The sequence below is a fragment of the Peromyscus californicus genome, unplaced genomic scaffold, assembly GCF_007827085.1.
Source record: "Peromyscus californicus insignis strain IS unplaced genomic scaffold, ASM782708v3 Scaffold_4__1_contigs__length_199733344, whole genome shotgun sequence".
NCBI classification, from domain to species: Eukaryota; Metazoa; Chordata; class Mammalia; order Rodentia; family Cricetidae; genus Peromyscus; species Peromyscus californicus.
The window spans coordinates 190,460,057-190,479,403 of NW_026294562.1; the positions used below are offsets into that span (position 1 = coordinate 190,460,057).

Genomic DNA, 19,347 nt, shown 5'->3' on the forward strand with positions numbered 1-19,347 from the left:
GACTGAGGTGCCTATTTAACATATCAAAGTGGACCTGGTCTCCAGGTTCTCCCAGCATCCCTCAGTCCCTACCTGATACAGGTATGGCTGGCATACCCCGACCTCTACCCTGACCTTTCCAGCCCAGGGACTGGGATACCCTGTCCCCAGAGGTTCTTCCCTATATAATCCAGACATTTTGGTCACCCACCTCTTTTGTACCTTTGGCCTCCTGGCTACTGCACCTGGTTCCCCTCTCTTCATATTTCTCCCCCTCCCCCTCTCTTGCATGGCCCAGCTCAGTCAGGTCATGTCCACTCTGAACTCTTCCAGATGTCCCTGTCCATGCCTCTACCTACACTCTCCCTTTTATGTATAATAAACTTTCTCCTCCACCATACCTAAGATTAGCCATGCCCTTTCCTTTTTTATTTGTTTTCTTCATTCAGTCACCCCATTGCCAGCCTAAGGCTGCATTAATTCTGCAAAGTCTTGACATCACCATTAGATAATGGCATTGCTATTTTTCTAACTCTCAAGGAACTTTGTCCTCTAGAAATCCTTTTAAAGGTGCTTTTAAATAAAACGTGGAAAACATCTTTTAGAATTCTTGGGAAAGGACAGGTGGAGGAAACACTGCTCTAGGCTTTAACTGTGGCAGGGAGAAGAAACCATCCATTTTAATTCCAGTTAACGCAGAAAGCAGCAGAATCTCTGACTTACCGAATCTACCCAGAAAGGGATCAATGGTTTGGGTAGTTTATTGTGACAAAATAGACACTGCTATTTTTTTTATGGCTGACCACAGTGTGTGCATGTGTGTGGTATTTGTACTCGTGTGTGTGTGTGTGTGTGTGTGTGTGTGTGTGTGTGTGTGTGTGTTTAAATTACTCTTCTTTGAAGCATTTATTCAAGTGTAACAAGAGTGAGTGTGCTGGGGCGAGGGGGAGAAGACAGGTTGAAGTGAGGACTTGTGCCAGCTAGAGTTCTGCAGCCATCAAACCCCAGAGGTGAGTTTGTCACCAGCCTGGCTTGAAGAGGCCATTTGGTGACAAAACTGTCACTCTGTTGTCTTCAACTGTTTTCATTTTTGTTAGGAAATAATGGAAAGTAAAATAATAAAAACTTCTAAAAAAAAAAAAAAGAAAAGATCTTTTAAAAATGATTACGGTGGTGAATGCATAGACTCCTGCCTGTCTCAGACACAGAAAATAAACAATGTATGTGGCACAGCCTTAAACAGCTCAGTTACACCATGTCATCTATGACTCTGGGAATATTGAGGAAAAGGAGGTAGGAAGGAAATAAGAAGGGGAAGAGGGGGAATGGGCATGACCTGCCATGCTCCAGACTCCACACAGCTGTTGTAATCAGTAATGCAGAGCCACTGTACTCACCTGCACTGGGCTCAGTCAAGGCCAGCCCTGGACACAATCAGTCTAGGAAGGGCAGAGGCTCACAGGGCTCCACCTGTGCCTCTTCTGCTGGTGAGCCCACCAGGCTCCAAACCTACATCCTCACAGATGGCTCTGGTTAATCTTGGTGGTTCAAAAACAAAATGAATAGAAATGAACTAGAAAAAAGAGAGGTAGGGAAGCATACACACACACACACACACACACACACACACACACACACACACACACACACACACACACGGGGGGGGGAGGAAAGGGGGAGGAAAAGAGAGGGAGAGAGAGAAAAAATAATGAATAATGGTCAAGGACTGTAGGGAGTCAGGGATGAGAGTACACTAAGCAAGGTATATCACGTGAAAGGGAAAAAATAATAAAATAAAAATGACATCAGTCTGTAATTTCATTTTTGTGTCTTTATCTGGTTTGGTATCAGCAAACATTAGCTTCATTAAGTTTCCAGAATCCTTTCTTTATTTTTACATCAAGAAATCCTTTAAGTAGCTTCAATATCAGTTAGTCTATGAAATTCTGACATAATTCTGTGAGGACTCAGTCTCCTCTTCCCCCCCTTTTTTGAATAGGGTGCATTTATTATTGCTTCACTGTTGATGCTGCTTAATTATCAGTTTATTTATTTCATGTTGGTATAATTTTGGTATGTGGTACGAATCAGGATATTCAACCTTTCTTTTATAGTTTCCAATATAGTTGCCTAGAGGTCTTTAAAGTCAGTAGGCATTAGATATGCTCGGAATCTCATGTCTACTGATTAGGCCGTGCAGTTAGCTTGGGTACTTCTCAAGTTGGGTTGACAAAGAGTCCTGTATACACAGCTATCAGGGAGATGCAGACTAAATTTCCTTTAAGATTCCATCTCACCACAGTCAAAATGCCTTCATCAGGATAAATAACAAATTCTGACATGATTGTGAGGAAAGGGACACTGTTGTACACTGCTTGTGGAAGTGTAAACTAGAGAAGACACTTTGGAAAACAGTCTACACCTTTCTCAAAAAACTAGAAATATAACTACCATGTATACTACACTGTTTGGTCATTTCTTTATAGATTGTCTCCTGATTGCTGATTACAGTTCTCTGTGTACACTGATGCCCATCTTCACAAGCTGAGGAAAAGAGACTCCAGAATTTCTCAAGTCCCTTCAGAGATTATAGCTAAGAAATATATTTGTCATAATTATAAGGAGGACCATGTTTCTCTGCTGTGTTCTGAGGTTCAAGCTCTCCTGTCATGATCATGACAGGTAAAAAAAACATCCCAGCTCTGCAGGGATGTGAGAGCATGGAAATACAAACCAAAAACTAATGTCCATCCTTAAAGTCACATGGTCACCTTCCAAAAGATAGGGCTACTTGGTTCACATCGCCATAAGTTTATTGTTTTCCTGAGTATGCAAAAACAAACAAAAATAATGATAGCACCAGCTAATAGATTCTGCATATGTGCATGAGGTAAACACATTAGTAATTAACTGTGTTATCAATAATGCATGCATATTGAGTCAAGGAGAAAAAAATGAAGGCATTTCCCCTTGGAGTCATTTAACTAAGAGTGACTTCAGAGCTCTTAAGAGTGAGTCTCTACTTTGTGCTCCTAGTGTCCTTTCAGGGACAGACAGACACAGACAGAGAATGCAGACAGAGAATGCAGACAGATACACACACACATTCATATGACAGCCTTCAGGCAGGCACAGATTGAGACTCATGCAACAGACAGAGTAGAGAAGACATGGCAAGTGTGAAGTAGAGAGTAAAATCTGGAGTCTTTCTTGGTTAAATGACTCCAAAGGGAAATGCTTTTATTTCTTTCCTTTATAAGGATGCATTATTGGTGACTTGGAGTTAATCACTAATGCATTTAATTTGCATGCATATGCATATACTTATGTAACAACATTTAATGAAAAGAGAGGCCATGAATTTTAAAGAGCGCAAGAAGATGGTATATTGGAAGGTTTGGAGGGAGGAAGGGAAAGGGAGAAATGATTTAGTTATAGTATAATCTCAAAAAGTAAAAGAAATAATTCTTTAAAAAGAAATGGAGAAGATATTACTGCCAGAAATAGAGTTTCTGAGAACAATTTAAATCACAATTAACAAAATTAGCCCATTGTTTAATTTACAGGCTATGTATATTTTAATTAGATCGAGGCCTAGTAATTATGAAAAAGGGTCTCTGCAAAAGAGCTTATCTAAAATGTGACATTTGCCCAGCAGAAAGCAGTTTAGAGATTTTTAAAATCATTTAATAAAAGTATGTCTTAATAATTGACTCATCTTTTAAATGTAAAATATACCAGGTTATCTCTTTTTCTTAAGGCAGTAAAGAGGTTTCAATGTATTTTTATTTTATGTGTATGAGTGTTTGGGCTGCATATATGTGAATGCACCATATGCTCACAGTGCCTCAGCGAGCAGAGCATTGGATCCCCTGTAACTGGAGTTACAGACAGTTGCAAGCCACCATGTCTGTGCTGAGACCAAACCTATGTAGTGGGATATCTAGTAGAGTAACTGTATCTAGGGTAAACATCAGAATGAAGTAGTTGTTTTTTGGAAGTACTTAGACCTTGAAGAAATCGTAGTAGAAGAGAGTGATTGTTTTCTGTAATTTTTAGAGTTGTTTTTCTGAAGGAGCTTTACAGCTCTTGCATGACTTTTAGCTACAAGACAGTCCTGGCAAACCTGAACGCCTTATATTATTGAGTACTACAAACAATGCACAATAAGGACTGAAACTGCAAGGGTAAGGTGTTCCTTCAAGAAACATGTGGATTAGAGCTGGGTTTGGTGTGGGGAATTTGTTTTATTCTAAAAATAACTTTTGTGTGACAGTATGAAATAATGCTTCTGCATGGCTGTTCCTCCCTGCTGCCTGCAAGGCCTTACGTCATCCTGGAATGACTTTCTTTCTTTGATCATTCTGTGTGACTCGGATACAAACCATCTGGATCCTCTGGAAGAGCAGTGAGTGTCTTTAGAAGCTCCAAAGGCATAGGTTGTTTTTTGCTCCAATTCTGTCTAAGAAACAGATTTAGCTTGGTAGAGACTAGCTAGCCAAATCTCTCCCTGGCTAGGACTAAATTAATATGTCCAGGGTGATGTAAATGAGAGGAGAGATCTCCTACACCACCAATGGTTCCATAGAACCTAAGAGATTTCTCAAAAGAGCCCCCAATGTCTGGCACACAGCAAATGTCGCAAATGAAACAGCTTTCACATTGTCACAGCATGTTCTATATGCATCATACTACAAATAGTATAACATCGATTCCCCCACAAACAGACCAAAATGACTCAGAAGAGAGTATTGAAGGAAATTAATTGAGGAGCATTATCATTATGTTGACTAAAATAGATCATGTGCAGATAGACAAATATTACAGGGTTTTTTTCATTTATGTGTCATAGGATTCTCCATTGATACATAAAGCCATTTATTTGGTAAGGGGGATGTGGTCAAAGTACATAAGGTAGTTGAAACAACGTGTCTGTGTGAAAATCAACATTATACAATAAATAAAATGTTACTTCATGACAGTGATCACAAGTGTTTCTTCATCTGAAAATTTTCTGTTTAGTTCCATGGCCCACTTTTCATGGGGCTGCTTATTTTCTTCATGTTTAGGTTCTGTTTGCTTGTTTGTTTGTTTGTTTTTAAGTTCTTCATACATTCTAGACAACAATCCTGTCAGGTGAGTAGCTGTGGAACATTAAAATTTTGAAAGAAAAGAATTAATTCAAATATGTAATGAATTTTTCTGAACTCATGAATCAGAATAAAATCATTACTGTTGCAGGAACATGGACTGAACTGGAAATGACAGTGTCAAGTGAAATAAACCCAGTTCAAAGAGAATGTTGTCTGCTTTTTGCACATATGTAAAACTGGTGTGTATGTGTGTATGAGAGAGAGAGAGAGAGAGAGAGAGAGAGAGAGAGAGAGAGAGAGAGAGAGAGAGAGAGAGAGGAGAAGGAGAGATATGAAAGTAAGAAGGAGCTCTAGGAAGAGAAGAGAGAGATTTAGAGGTAAGGGAGAAGAGAGTGGGTAATAGAACACATGAGACATGAAAATGGAAAGGAGAAAGAAGAGAGGACCAGAGATGAAACCAGCTGTTTCCTTGGGAATGGGGAGTTCATTGTCATAGCCAGATGAGTAAGAACCAAGTATGACATGCATGAAACATCTTAATGAAACCCTTTACTTCACCTTTTGAAACAGGTCTTCAATTTGCAGAAACAGGACATGGTCAGAGAATGAATAAAGTAACAGCAGTTTAGATTTAGGTTTAGTTATTGTTTTTCACACATCAATGGGAGAAAAAAGGATATTGTGATAGATTCACAACACACCCCCACGGTTGGGCATGGTTGTGCATGTCCGGCAGACCTAGAGACTTCCGCCTAGCCATTTCCGGGTCAAAATAGCCATTTCCGGGACCCCGTGGCTTTGCATGGTTGCATAAAGCGCACATCTCAACCATGTGATCTACACGCATGTGTGGAGTAGCCACATGAGCCTGTGTAAGCAGGCACAGCCCAGCCTTTATAAGCTGGCGCCATATTCCCAGCTTCTCTTTTTATGCACGTGTCTTTCCCACGGGCCTATCACATGTCTCTCTCTCTCTCTCTCTCTCTCTCTCTCTCTCATCTTGATAAAACTCTTGTTAGTGGATTCTGTCATGTTTCGTGACATTTCCTCGCAGGGTAAGAGCGCCGCCAAATAACTAACACATTGCCTGTATGTATGTTTATGCATCATGTGAGTGCAGTTCCTCCAGAGGCCAGAAAAGGGTTTGGGTCCCATGGAACTGGAGTTGTAGGTGGTTATGAGCCATTATATGGGTACTGGGGATCAAATGCAGGTCCTCTGCAAGAACAACCAGTGCTCTTAACCATTGATCTATCTCTCCAGCTTTCCAGGCAACATTGCACCCTTAACTTCAGAAAAAATATATTTGTCAAAAAAGAGTAGGTAAGTGTATACCTGCCTGTAGGGACTTCATAACAAATGGAGAGAAAAAACTCACCCTTGTTTCTGTAAGTACATTTTTGTTTTGAGGTGCTAGGGATTGAACCCAGGGACTTGCATGTGTTCTAGGAGTGATCCGCAATGCAAGAGCTCTCAGCTTTGGTAAAGGGTCTCAGTGGTGCCTCAGTGCTAGGATCACAGGTGTGCACAACCAAGACTGACTGGTGAAATTTTAAATGGTGATATAAATGGCTTCACCTTCTCATGTTATGTCTTTTTTTTTACAGAACTTACAAAATGCAACAGAAAATCATGTTTGAAACAATGTAGAATGCCCTTATTCATTACATCCCTGATTATTGTGAATGTGAACCAACAAAACTTATAGTGTATGAACATTTCCAAAGTATGAATTAACCAAGTATATAGCCAAAGTTAATCAATCAATACAGATGCCCCATAAACACTACACTCAGGCAAAGGAAAATATTAAAGCATAACTAAAGAAATTAATGGATCTTAATGTTAGAAATGGGTTTGAGTACTACAACCCACAGCTCCAGAGAAGCTAGGAAACAAAGAGGACCCTAAAAGGGACTCATAGAATGCCTTTGGCAAGGGAAAGCAGATGGGATATCCATGAGGAAACTGGGGTTGCATGGTGCAATAGAGGGGAGAGGATGGGGGATGAGAACATGAGGGAACAGGATGGTTGAGCTGGAGGAGGGACCGAGTGGAAGAATAATGAAAGAGATATCTTGATAGAGGGGGACATTATGGGATAAGGGAGAAACCTGGTGCTAGAGAAATTCCCAGGAATCTGCAAGGACAACCCCAGATTAGATTACTAAGCAATAGTGGAGAGGGTGACTGAGCTGGCCTACTCCGGTAATCAGATTGGTGAATACCCTAACTATCATCATAGATCCTTCATCCAATAACTGATGGAAGCAGATGCAGAGATCCACAACTGTTGTACCCATTTTGAGAAACCCCCAGAGACCACCAAGGAGCCAGTTTCTGATGCAAGCACATAAGGGTCCTTTTATTCAGGTTCAACCTGGGCCACCACACAGCAGATGGAAGGAAATGTGGTGGTGGCCATGAACCCAGGTGTCGAGAGTTTTTATAGGGAAAAACCACAAGCTGGGAATTGGCAATTTGGGATTGGGTAGAAGGGATATGGGGCAAGGCGATTTTCTGAAACTGTTGGTGTAGACTTTGGGCACAAAACCACATTTGAAAACACTAGGTTAGACTTTGGGCAGGGAACCAAAATCCACTGAACAGGATTATTTGGATTGTTCAGCAGGATTATCTAGGCATCTCCAAGGGCAGACAGGATGTCTGCAGGAGTATCTGGACCTTGTTAAACTTTACTTCCCTGTATCTGTTCAAGTTGCCATAGCACATTCCTGAGATTCTTCCTGGAACTGAGTACAGCAGGTGGTCTGAGATGGTGGCCCTTTCCCTTAGATGGAACCTGTAAAGTCAAGTCTAGACCTTCACACAACCACAACCAGGCACCAGGCCAAGCTCCAGGAGTCCAGTCGAAGAGAGGGAAGAGGCATTATTCAAGCAAGGGGAGTCAAGATCATGATGGAGAAATCTACAGAGACAACTAAACCAAGCTCATAGGAACTTTAGATGGACACCCGTGGAACCTGCATGGGACCAGACTAGGCCCTCTGCATACAGGAGACAGTTGTGTAGCTTGTTTTGTTTGAAGGGCCCCTGACAGTGGGATCAGGATCTATCCCTGGTGCATGAGTTGGCTTTCTGGAGCCCATTACCTATTGTTCGACACCTTGCTCAACCTTGATGCAGTGGGGAGTGACTTGATTTGATCCTGCCTCAACTGAATATACCAGGCTTTGCTCACTCGCCATGGGAGGCTTTACCCTTTTGGAGGAGGAGATGGAGATGTGGGGAAGGATGGAGTGGGGAGTTGGAGGAGGAATGGGAGGGGGATCTGAGGCTGGTGTGTAAAATGAATATTTTTTTAAATAAAAAAATATTTTTAGAAAAAAGGGAAAGAAATGGATCTGAGCATCTCAAGGAAATGACAAGGCAAAATTTTTATTTCTGTGTAAGTGAGCGCAGCTGTGCCAAGCTCAGCATGCAAACGGACCCGGCAGGGGTCCCACTAGGACTTTTTCCATATAGCAGAGGCTAGTGTTTGAATGGGCAGAGCTCACCTCACATGCTTATGATAATGGCTGGGTTAAAACAATGCAATTACAAGGAGAATAAAGTTTTGAGCCCCAAATGAAACTTTTTTCATAGTTGACCTCCAGAATAATTGACCTTGGAGAAACTTCAATTTATACCAAGGGGCTTCTTTATTTTATTTTATTTTATTTTATAATTTGATTTACTCTTACGTATCAGCCACGGATTCCCCTGTCCTCCCTCCTCCAGCACCCCCACCCTTCCCCCAGCCCACCCCCTATTCCCATCTCCTCCAGGGCAAGGACTCCCCTGGGGATTCAGCTCAACCTGGTAGATACAGTCCAGGCAGGTCCAGTCCCCTCCTCCCAGGCTAAGCAAAGTGTCCTTGCATAGGCTCCAGGTTCCAAGCAGCCAGCTCATGCACTAAGGACAGATCCCAATCCCACTGCCTGGGGGCCTCCCAAACAGTTCAACTGTCTCACTTATCCAGATGGCCTGATCCAGTTGGCGGCTCCTAGCTATTAGTTCATAGTTCATATGTTTTCACTTGTTTGGCTATTTGTCCCTGTGCTTTTTCCAATCATGATCTCAACAATTCTCATTCATACAATCCCTCCTCTTTCTCAACGATTGGACTCCTGAAGCTCCACTTGGGGCCTGGCCGTGGATCTCTGCATCTGCTTCCATCAGTCATTGGATGAGATATCTAGCACTGCAGTTAGGGTATTTGGCCATCCTATCACCAGAGTAGGTCAGTTCAGGCTTTCTCTCAACCATTGCCAGCAGTCTATTGTGGAGGTATCTTTGTGGATTTCTGGGGACCTCTCTAGCACTCTGCTTCTTCCTATTCCCATGGGGTCTTCATTTATCATGGTCTCCTATTCCTTGTTCTCCCCCTCTGTTCTTGATCCAGCTGGGGTCTCCTGCTCCCCTAAACTCTCTTTCCCTCGACCCTTGCCCTTCATTACCCGCCCCCCCCCCCAGGTCCAGTTTCCTCATGTAGATCTCATCCATTTCTCTATCATTGGGCAATCCCTGTGTGTTTCTTAGGGTCCTGTTTTCTAGGTAGCCTCCCTGGGGTTGTACGTAGGAGTCTAGTCATCCTTTGTTTTACATCTAATATCCTCCTATGAGTGAGTACATACCATGTTGTCTTCCTGAGTCTGGTTACCTCACTCAAAAAATTCCATTTTTTTTGAAATGGAATTCTTTCTTATTTAATCCTCTGAGGAGAGAGAGAGAGAGAGAGAGAGAGAGAGAGAGAGAGAGAGAAGACAGTATGTTTTGTTTACATTTCCCACACTTTTTTGTACATTTAAGAATATCCAATGTGCCAAGAGTGGTGGTGCATGTCCTTAACCCAGCATTCTGGAGACAGAGGCAGGTGGATCTCCTGGAGACCAGACCAGCCATGTCTACATAGCAAATCTCAGGCCATTGAAGGCTACTTATTTAGACCCTGTCTCAGAAGAGAAATGCCTGGGAGCAGGAGAGATGGCTCAGTGGTTAAAATATTGGCTGTTCTTTCAAAGGAGGCGAGTTCTATTCCCAGCATCCCTATGGTAACTCATAATCACCTTAACTCCAGTCCAAGGGATCTGTTGCTCTCTTCTGGCTTCTGTGAACACTGCATACATATGGACCACAGACTTACATGAAGACAAAACAGCTATACCCATGAAATAAAAATAAATCTTAAAAAATTCCAGTGAAACCCTCTGTGGTGATGTTATCAATCCCCTCATCACATCTACAAAGAGAAAAAGTAAGTATATTTTATTTACCTGGCTTTAACAGATGACACCTGAGATCAGCTCTATGAAGCCTAGGACTAGCCTAACATAGCTGTTGTCTGCTACATGCGTTTTTGATGTTACTAATAGTTTGTTCTAAAGTGCTGGGGGTCAAATCCAGAGCCCCATACATACTAGGCAAGTGCTTTATGACCCAGCTATCTCACTAGTCCTGCTAACAATTATTGAACTCTTTGTTCCCAAATGTGCTCTGCATGCCACTAGCATTTGCAATGGAAGGAGCAGCTTATGTATTCAAAGAGGCTCAGTGTAATCAGGAGAAAGCAGAGTACACAAAGAGAAAGCAGACAACCCTCCCCTCTATAATCCCCATATTATGAGAGTCAGAGTGGAAATGGAGGAAAGCTTCCAGGAAGCAAACATTGAGCTGAAATTTGAAGAGGCAAATTCCTGTTCTGCCAGAAGGGAATGGGGTGGAGTTTGGGAATTGGGAGAGATATCTTGGTAGTTAAGAGAACTTATTGTTCTTCTAAAGGACTTGGGTTCAATTCCAATCACCCACATAGTGGCTCATATCATCCTGTAACTCCAGTTCCATGGGTCTAATGCCCTCTTCTGGCCTCTAGGTGCACCAGGCATGCATGTGTTGTACAAATATACATACAGATGAAACACTCATACACGTATTTTTTTAAAGGAAGTCATGAGAATGATTGAGCCAAGTGTAGTAACAAAAAAGACAAGGTATTTAAGACAGTTGAACGTACTCATTCCCATCTCCCTCTCCCTTCCTTCCATGCTGGCTACTCATTCCTTTCAAAAATCAGAAAGCCAGGGTGGAAGAAATGGCTCCATGGTTGAGAAGCTCAAGAAGTTCTGGAATAAGGATCCAACAATCCATGTAGGCACAGCAGTCTGCCTGTAATTTAGCCTGGGAAATCAGAGATAGAGGATCCCAGAGAAAACTGAATTGCAAGATTACCTGCTTCAGCAAGCTCTGGTTTGATTTAGAGACCCTGTGGTGGTTTGAATGAAAATGCTGCCTCCCCTAGGCTCATACTGTAGGGTGAAAAGGGTCAAGAAAAAAAAAAGCCCACCCTGAACTGGACTAGACCTGAGACCTCGGCCAAGGAAAAACATCCTGACCCTGACTTGACCCCAGGACCAGGACTTCAAATCCCACCAATACATCAGCTTGTTCCAGAATCATACCACTAAAATCCACCAATCGCAAGCCACCCTGGAAAGATCCATTCCCCCAAGAAACCCTCTATAAGCTCTGTGCTCTGTTCACTTTGCTGCTGCTTCTCACCCTACAGGCAACCACCCTCCTGGATTCTTTTTTCCCCAATAAATCTCTTGAGTGAGGTTTGTTGCATGGTGTGGCATTTTCTCAGGAGTAGAGCAGAGCTGTAATAATTCACCTGACCAGAGCAAAGCTTTGCTCTGGAAATCCTCCCCTGCTGGAGCAGAGTTGCTACACTTGCATTGGGAAACCTTTCCCTGGAACAGGGCTGTAATCTGCTACATTTACTGCAACTTTATGGTATTCCTTGGCTCCTGACTGCCAGGATACCTCTCCTTCACTGGCTGCAGTACTTACACATATAATGAATGTTGGGTTCCCAGCAGTGGGAACTGTCTTGGAAGAATTAAGAGATGTGGCCCTGTTGGAGGTGTGTCAGTGAGGGTGGGATTTGAGGTTTCAAAAGCCCATACCATTCCCAGTTATCTCTCTCTGCCTTGTGCCTATGGACCAGATGTAAGGTCTCAGTTACAGTGCCATGCTTCCTTCCCTGCTGCCATGGTCCCTAACATGATGGTCATGGACTTTAACCCTGTGGAACCTCGAGACCCCAAATTAAATGCTTTTTCATATAGATGTCTTCGTCAGGGTGCATTGTCATGGCAATAAAAAGTAACTAAGACAGAGCCTGTGTCAAAGAATGAACAATAAGAATACAAACATTGGGCTTCCACCCACACAGGGAGATATGTATACATGGACCACCCTCCAAAAAACACACCCGTACACAAATGAACCTATGTACACACATGAATGTATACTTTGTCCACACATACATATGAAAAGGAACAAATCAGAAACTGAAGTTGGCTTGTTGCCTTCTGATTCCTATTATCAGCGGGCACATGGCTATCTATGATGTATAGTAGATACCAATTGTGGGGGAGAGAATGTGGAATCAAAGAGTTGGGCAGAGGCCAGACCTACCTCTCCATATTTGGCTTTGTGGTCTTAATCTTCTGTGAACCCTGAGGGCAGTGTGGACCTCTTCTGATCGCACCCTGCCCTTTCATTGTGAAGCCAAAGCAGGTAGAGTGATCTCATAGATATTATGATGTATCTCTCTCCCATTCTGCTCATCCTGGTCCTGACTGAGCCTCTTCTTCCCACACCCCTGAGTAAAGTTGCCAACTTTGTCAATCAACCTCATCAAATTCACTTATAAAGATGGATGTAAATGGTCCCAAGTGCTGGGACCTCCACAAGTCACTTGATCTGAACCCTCGATCAATGCTGGCAAACAAGAATCTGCTACAAGAACCCTGTGGTGTGGTTGGTAACAAGCTGTCAACAAAGATGTGTGCTGTAGTCATCGACATGGGCACTGGCATGTGCAAGATGGGCTTCGCAGGACAGACTCGGCCCACTTACGTTGTGGCCAACGTTGTGGGCTGCCAGCCCAAGAAACAAACCACCATAGGGCAGCCAAAGATGGAGACGTTTATTGGTGAGGCAGCCCATGCTTGCCCAGAGTTAAACCTGATGCAACCAGTTCGTAATGGTATTGTGGTGGACTGGGAAGCAGCTGAACTCATCTGGCGCCACATCCTTGAGAATGACCTCCGAGTGGTCACCCAGGACCATCCTCTGATGTTCACAGATCCGCCCTTCAGCCCTGCCAGCAACCGTGAGAAGCTGGTGGAAATAGCCTTCGAGTCTCTGCATTCCCCTGCCATATTTGTGGCATCCCAATCCGTGCTGTCAGTCTATGCCAACGGACGAGTTAATGGGCTTGTGGTAGACACTGGCCATGGGGTCAGCTACACAGTGCCAGTCTTCCAAGGCTACAACCTGCCCAATGGTATACAGCGCCTAGACCTGGCTGGTCACTACTTGACTACCTTCTTGGCAGAGAAAATCTTGAGATCTAGCTTGCCGCTGAAGAAGGAAGACATGGACACCATGGAGAGCATCAAGCACCATTACTGCTATGTGGCCTCAGATTTCCAGAAAGAGCAAAGGCGCCCTGATGAGAAATTCCGGCGGTGCCTGAAGCTGCCAGATGGACAGACTATCACAGTGGGGAAGGAGCTCTTCCAGTGTCCTGAACTACTATTCCATCCCCCAGAGACCTCGGGACCTTCGTCCTTGGGCCTCCCTGGCATGGTGGAACAGAGCCTCTGCATGGTGCCCCAGGAACTACGGACCGACATGGAACAAAATGTGCTTCTGTGCGGAGGCTCCTCTCTCTTCACCGGTTTTGAAGGTCGCTTCAAGGCTGAGCTGCTGCAATGTCTTAGTCCGGATGCTCACGTGGTTGTGGCGGCCCAGCCCAACAGGAACTTCTCAGTGTGGATTGGGGGGTCCATTCTAGCCTCCCTGCGTGCCTTCCAATCCCGTTGGATCCAGCGTGAGCAGTATGAGGAACAAGGTCCCCATATAGTGCACCGCAAGTGCTCTTGATTCAGCGCAGGGTGGGGACGGATGTGGGAATAAAGCTTCCTTAAAGAGCCAGCTCTGTCCTGTCCTGTTCCATTCTCCCCCATCTCACTCACTGAAACCCACCCAGGAGCCTCAGATATGAACTCACTTGCAGACCAAGGCCACTGAAACTTCATCCTCACACATTCCTGGGTGAATCTGACCTAAAGCACCTCCCCTAATCCACACCCTGGAGACATCCCAGTTCTCACCTCTTCCTCCATAACAACCCTTAACACAGTACCTTTGTCAACGAATCTCATCAACCCACCATCCGGAGATCATCACCTCATCTGTCCACCCAAGGCATCCTCAGGTCTGGTGAGATACACACTCACAGATTCTAGCATTTGTTACTAGTTTTTTTTAATTGCCATTCTGACTGGGATAGGATGGAAACTAAATGGTTTGCAGTTTTCCACAGGTTAATGAACTGGAACGCATTTTCCACGTATATTGACCATTTGCATTTCATTTTGAGAACTGTTAGTTCATCAGCACACTTAGTAACTGGATTGTCTGATTTTTTTTTGTTTGTTTAGTTTGCTGAGTTCTTTATGTATTTGAGACATTAGTACTCTGTCAGATGTGTAGAATGCAAAGATTTTCTTCTATTCTGTAGGGTCCTGACTGACTCAATTGGTTTTTGATTTTTGTTCGTTTGTTTGCTGTTCAGGAGCCTTTTAAGCTCACGAAGTCTTAATTGGCAGTTGTTGGCCTTGTTCCTGGAACAACTGGAGTCCTGTTGACAAAGTCTTCCCCTATGCCTATATTAAATTATTTTTTTCATATTTATTCTTTATGAATGTGTTGCCTGCATATTTATGTGAATTACATGCATACTCGAAGCCCATGAATTTCAGAAATGGGCATAAATTCTCCTGGGATTGAATTTATAAATGGTTGTAAGCCACCATGTGGGTGCTGGGAAGAGGATCCAGTTCTTTAGTGAGAGCAAGGATCTCAACTCCCGAGCCTTCTCTCTAGGCCCCAGTGTTTTTCTTTAGCAGGTTAAGATTGTCAGCTCTTTCATTGCTCTCCCTCCTGTCTCTCCCCCATGTTCCAGTCCCTCATCCCCTCCCTTCCACTCTATTCCCCCCTCTCAGTTTGCCCAGGAGATCTTAACCCTTTCCCCTTCCTGGGGCAATCCATGTGTGTCCTGCTTGGAGTCTTCCTCTTTACCTAGCTTCTCTAGGGTTGTGGATTGAAGCCCTGTTATCTTTTGTTTTGCTTCTAACATTCACTTATGAGTGAGTACATATCATATTTGTCAAGAGATATCTTGACAGAGTGTACCATTAAGGGGATGGGGAGAAATCTGCAGCTAGGGAAAACCCCAGGAACTCACAAGATTGTCCCCAGCTAAGACTCAGCAGTGGTGGAGAGGGTGCTTGAACTAGCCTTCCCCTGCTTTGAGATTGGTGTTTACCCTAATTGTCATTATAGAACCTACATCCAGTTACTGATGGAAGCAGATGCAGAGACCCATAGCCAAGCACTTGGCCAAGATCTTGGAGTTCAGTTGAAGAGAGGCAAGAAGGATTGTAAGAGCAAGGGGGGTCAGAATCGTAATGGGAAAAACCACAGAAATAGCTGACCCAAGCTAATAGGAGCTCATGGACTCTGGACTGACAGCCGGGGAGCCTGCATGGGACTGAACTAGGCCTTGTGAATGTGGGTGAAAGTTGTGTGGCTTGATGTGTTTGTGGGTCCCCTGGCAATGGGACCAGGACTTACTCGGGTATACAAACTGGCTTTTTAGATCCCATTCCCTATGGTGCAATGCCTTACTCAGCCTAGATGTGGTAGGGAGGGGCTAGGTCCAGCCCCAACATGGTATAACAGCCTTACTCTCTATGAGTAGGGGATGCAGGTGGGATGGGGGTAGATGGGGGAAACAGGAGAAGAGGAGGGAGGGAGAACAGGGGTTGGTATGTAAAAGGAAAGAAAATCTTTTAATAAAAAATTATATATATAAAATAAATAAATAAAGTAAAAGATTCTGACAAAAAGCAAATTCATCAGTTATGATTCAGTAAACAATGTTATTGACAGCTACACTAAGTAAATGATAATAAATTTCTGGCTTCTAGTGAAAAGTAAAAGGTTGTCAGCTCTTCAGTGAAGGTCTTTGATGGCCTTAGAGTTGATAAACATCTAATTTAATTCTTATACATACAGTTCTCTGGCATTATTTTTAGTTTTATTTTATTTTAAGTGTATGAGTGTTTTGCTTGCATACATGGATATGTACCATGTCAGTGCCTGGTGTCCACAGAAGATAGAAGGGGGAGTCAGATCCCCTGGAATTGGAGTTATGGATGGGTGTGAGTCACTATGTGGGTGGTGGAAGTCAAACTCTGGTTTTCTTCAAGTATAACAAATGCTCTTAATCTCTGAACATCTCTCTAGCTCCCCATCCCCTCTTTGAGACAGCTTCTCACTGCACTGTCCTGGTCGGCCTGGAACTTCTTACATAGATGAGGATGGTCTTGAAATCAAAGAGATCCACCTGCATCTGCCTCCTGAGTGTTGGAACTAAAGGTCCAAGCTACCACATGTGACTCAGCTATTCATTTTTACCAACACCATTTCTTAGAGATACTATCACAACGATAATGGGCATCTGCAGAGAAACATCATGTATCAGCTGTGAACTGAGCCATTGTGCACATGAACTCACAGGAGATGTGAATACATGCACAAGATTTACACACAAATTAACTATAATTAGACAAAAAATCTTGCCAAGAAATATAAGAGTTCACACATTAAAAACAAGAGGTATTTCCAGCTACTATTGTGTTCTAAATATTAAACACAGGGCTGCTTTCCAGCCACTACTGGCTTCTAAGATGATCATAAACAAAGGATGAAATCAATGATGTAGGTGAATGGATCACTGGAGGGTACTGATCTGTAGGAAATAAGGGTCAGGGAAGAAGGTCATGTTTTGTAACTCAAATAATAGTTTCTCATGGTAAATGATGAATTGGATATTAATGGACCATGAGTCAGCACGAGTCAGGGAATGTCTGGATTTTGCCTGATTATTGGTTCTCCACTCAGTGCAGATCACAGGTCCTGATTGAGTATCCTATATCTGTGACTAGTGGAGCATGGGTCCGACTGTGCATTCTCTGTGCATGATGGGTGCTCTACAAATGAGGCTACTTTTCCCTGATTTGGACTTTGGAATGGAATATCCAGATTATACATGAGTTCTGACTGTCATGGGTCTTACAAGAACCTTAGCTTCACATCTAACTATAGATCTTTTGAGACACACCACTGAAAACACTTTTAATGGTGTTCAGACAAATAGCTTGTTGCTAGTGGCCTGGGACCAAATAAGTCCAGCATGGATTCCTCCCAGGAGCCTTAATGTACGGGGATGTGAGTAACCTCATTGCACCTGAGGCTGAGATGACCTCAGACCTGATTTTTTTCAACTAGAAATGCAGAACAATGAAGCAGAGAGTGAATGTCCCAGATATTTTCAGTAGAGTAAAGCCACATGGAAAGAAAAGAACTGGGGGCAGACAATAATATCTTATTTAACTCTTTGGATTAATTTTTATATTTATTTTCTTTTGTATTAGAATAGCAACTTGTACTTATTTCCTAATTCTATTTCCTTGAAATCCTGATGCCTACCCTTTTCTCCTAGACAATGTCTATTTCCATTTTGAGTTATGTTTCTAGGAAGGAATGAAAGGAAAGATTTCGATTTCTGATCTGACCTGCTGTATTAGTCTTTGTCCTTCAGAGAATTGAGATGAAAAATAAATTAAATTTGATATTGAAAAGTATGTTTTATTTACTCATTTTTTATTCAAAATAGATTCTTCTCTCATACAATATATCCCACCACAGTTTCCTTTCCCTCCACCTTTTCCAGCTCCCCCTCACCTTTGCTCTCCCCCAGATCCACCCGCTCCTTGATTCCTCTCCAGAACAGGTCAGGCCTCCAAGAGACAAGAGCCAAACACGACAAGATACATTAAGACAAGGTAAAAGCTCTCCTATCGAGGCTGGATAAGACAACCCAATAGAAGGAAAAGAATCCCAAGAGCAGACAAAGGAGTCAGGGAAATACCCACTCCCACTGTTAAGAATCTCACACAAACAACAAACTTACAGCCATAATATATGCAGAGGACCTGGTGCAGACCCATGCAAGCCCCATGTTTTCCATTTCAGTATCTGTGAGCCTGTGTGAGCTCTGCTTAGTTGATTTGGTGTGGCATGTTCTCTTACAGTCCTTCATCCTTTCTTACTCCTACAATCTTTCACACCCCTCTTTCTTGGGATTCCCCCATCACTGAGGGGTGGAACCTGATTGAAACCTCCAACTTAGACTTTCCACATAATGTCTGGCTGTGAGTCTTTTCCACAAGAAGTCTCTATGATGAAGACTGGACAAGGCATTGATTTATGAGTATAGCAGATTATCACTCGGAATCATTTTATTTTTTTCCTCCAGTCTTATTTAGTTCTACTCCTCTGAGCTATCCACTTTCCAGTGCCTGGCCTTCAGGCAGTGTGGGGCAATGGCTCCCTCTTATGGCCTAGGTCTCAAGTTAAACTAGACATTGGTTGGTTACTCCCACAAGCTCTGGGCCACCATTGCCCCAGCACGTCTTGTGGGCAGAACAGATTGCAGGGTGAAGGTTTGTGACTGGGCTGGTGTCCAGGTTTCTCTTTCTGTAGCTGCAGAGTACCTCACCCCTCCATAGAAACTAGACTGTAAGGGTGAAGGCTCCATGCAGGCAAGAGCTGGACCTCTCTACTTTTATAGGACTGTGTGAATGTTGTCCTCAGCAATGGGGCCCCACTGTTGGTTTTCAGAGTGACCTTCTGTCCTAGCATCAGCATGGGGTGTTTAGAAAATCTCTATAGGACCCCTCAGGCAACAATTCAATCGAATGCAACAGAGTCCCACCACTGGAAGCCTTGCCTGGCAACAAGAGATGGCCAGTTCAGACTCTATATCCTCCATTACTAGGAATCCTCGCTAGGGTCACCCTCATAGATTCCAGGAAGTTTTCCTTGCATTAGGTTGCACACTGACCTCCAAATGCCCCCAATTACAGCTGTCTGTTCTCACACTACCACAATTTTGGCTTCTTTGTCAATAATCAGGTGTGTGGATTTATGTCTGGTTCTTTGATTTGATTCCATTGATACACCTGTTTGTTTTTAACGCCAATATCATGCGATTTTTATTACTATAGCTCTGTAGTAGACCTTCTTGAAGACAGAGATGGTGATACCTCCAGAAATTCCTTTATTGTACAGG

At 43.3% G+C, this 19,347-nt stretch overlaps 1 protein-coding gene across 1 annotated transcript; it reads left to right on the forward strand.

The window, feature by feature from the left end:
- Window positions 1-12,657: 12,657 nt before the first annotated feature.
- LOC128095035 (actin-like protein 9) lies at window positions 12,658-14,276 on the forward strand. Its single transcript, XM_052713696.1, has one exon. It carries the CDS (start codon window positions 12,792-12,794, stop codon window positions 14,025-14,027), a length of 1,236 nt encoding a protein of 411 aa, XP_052569656.1. The 5' UTR covers window positions 12,658-12,791; the 3' UTR covers window positions 14,028-14,276.
- The last annotated feature ends 5,071 nt before the right edge of the window (window positions 14,277-19,347 follow it).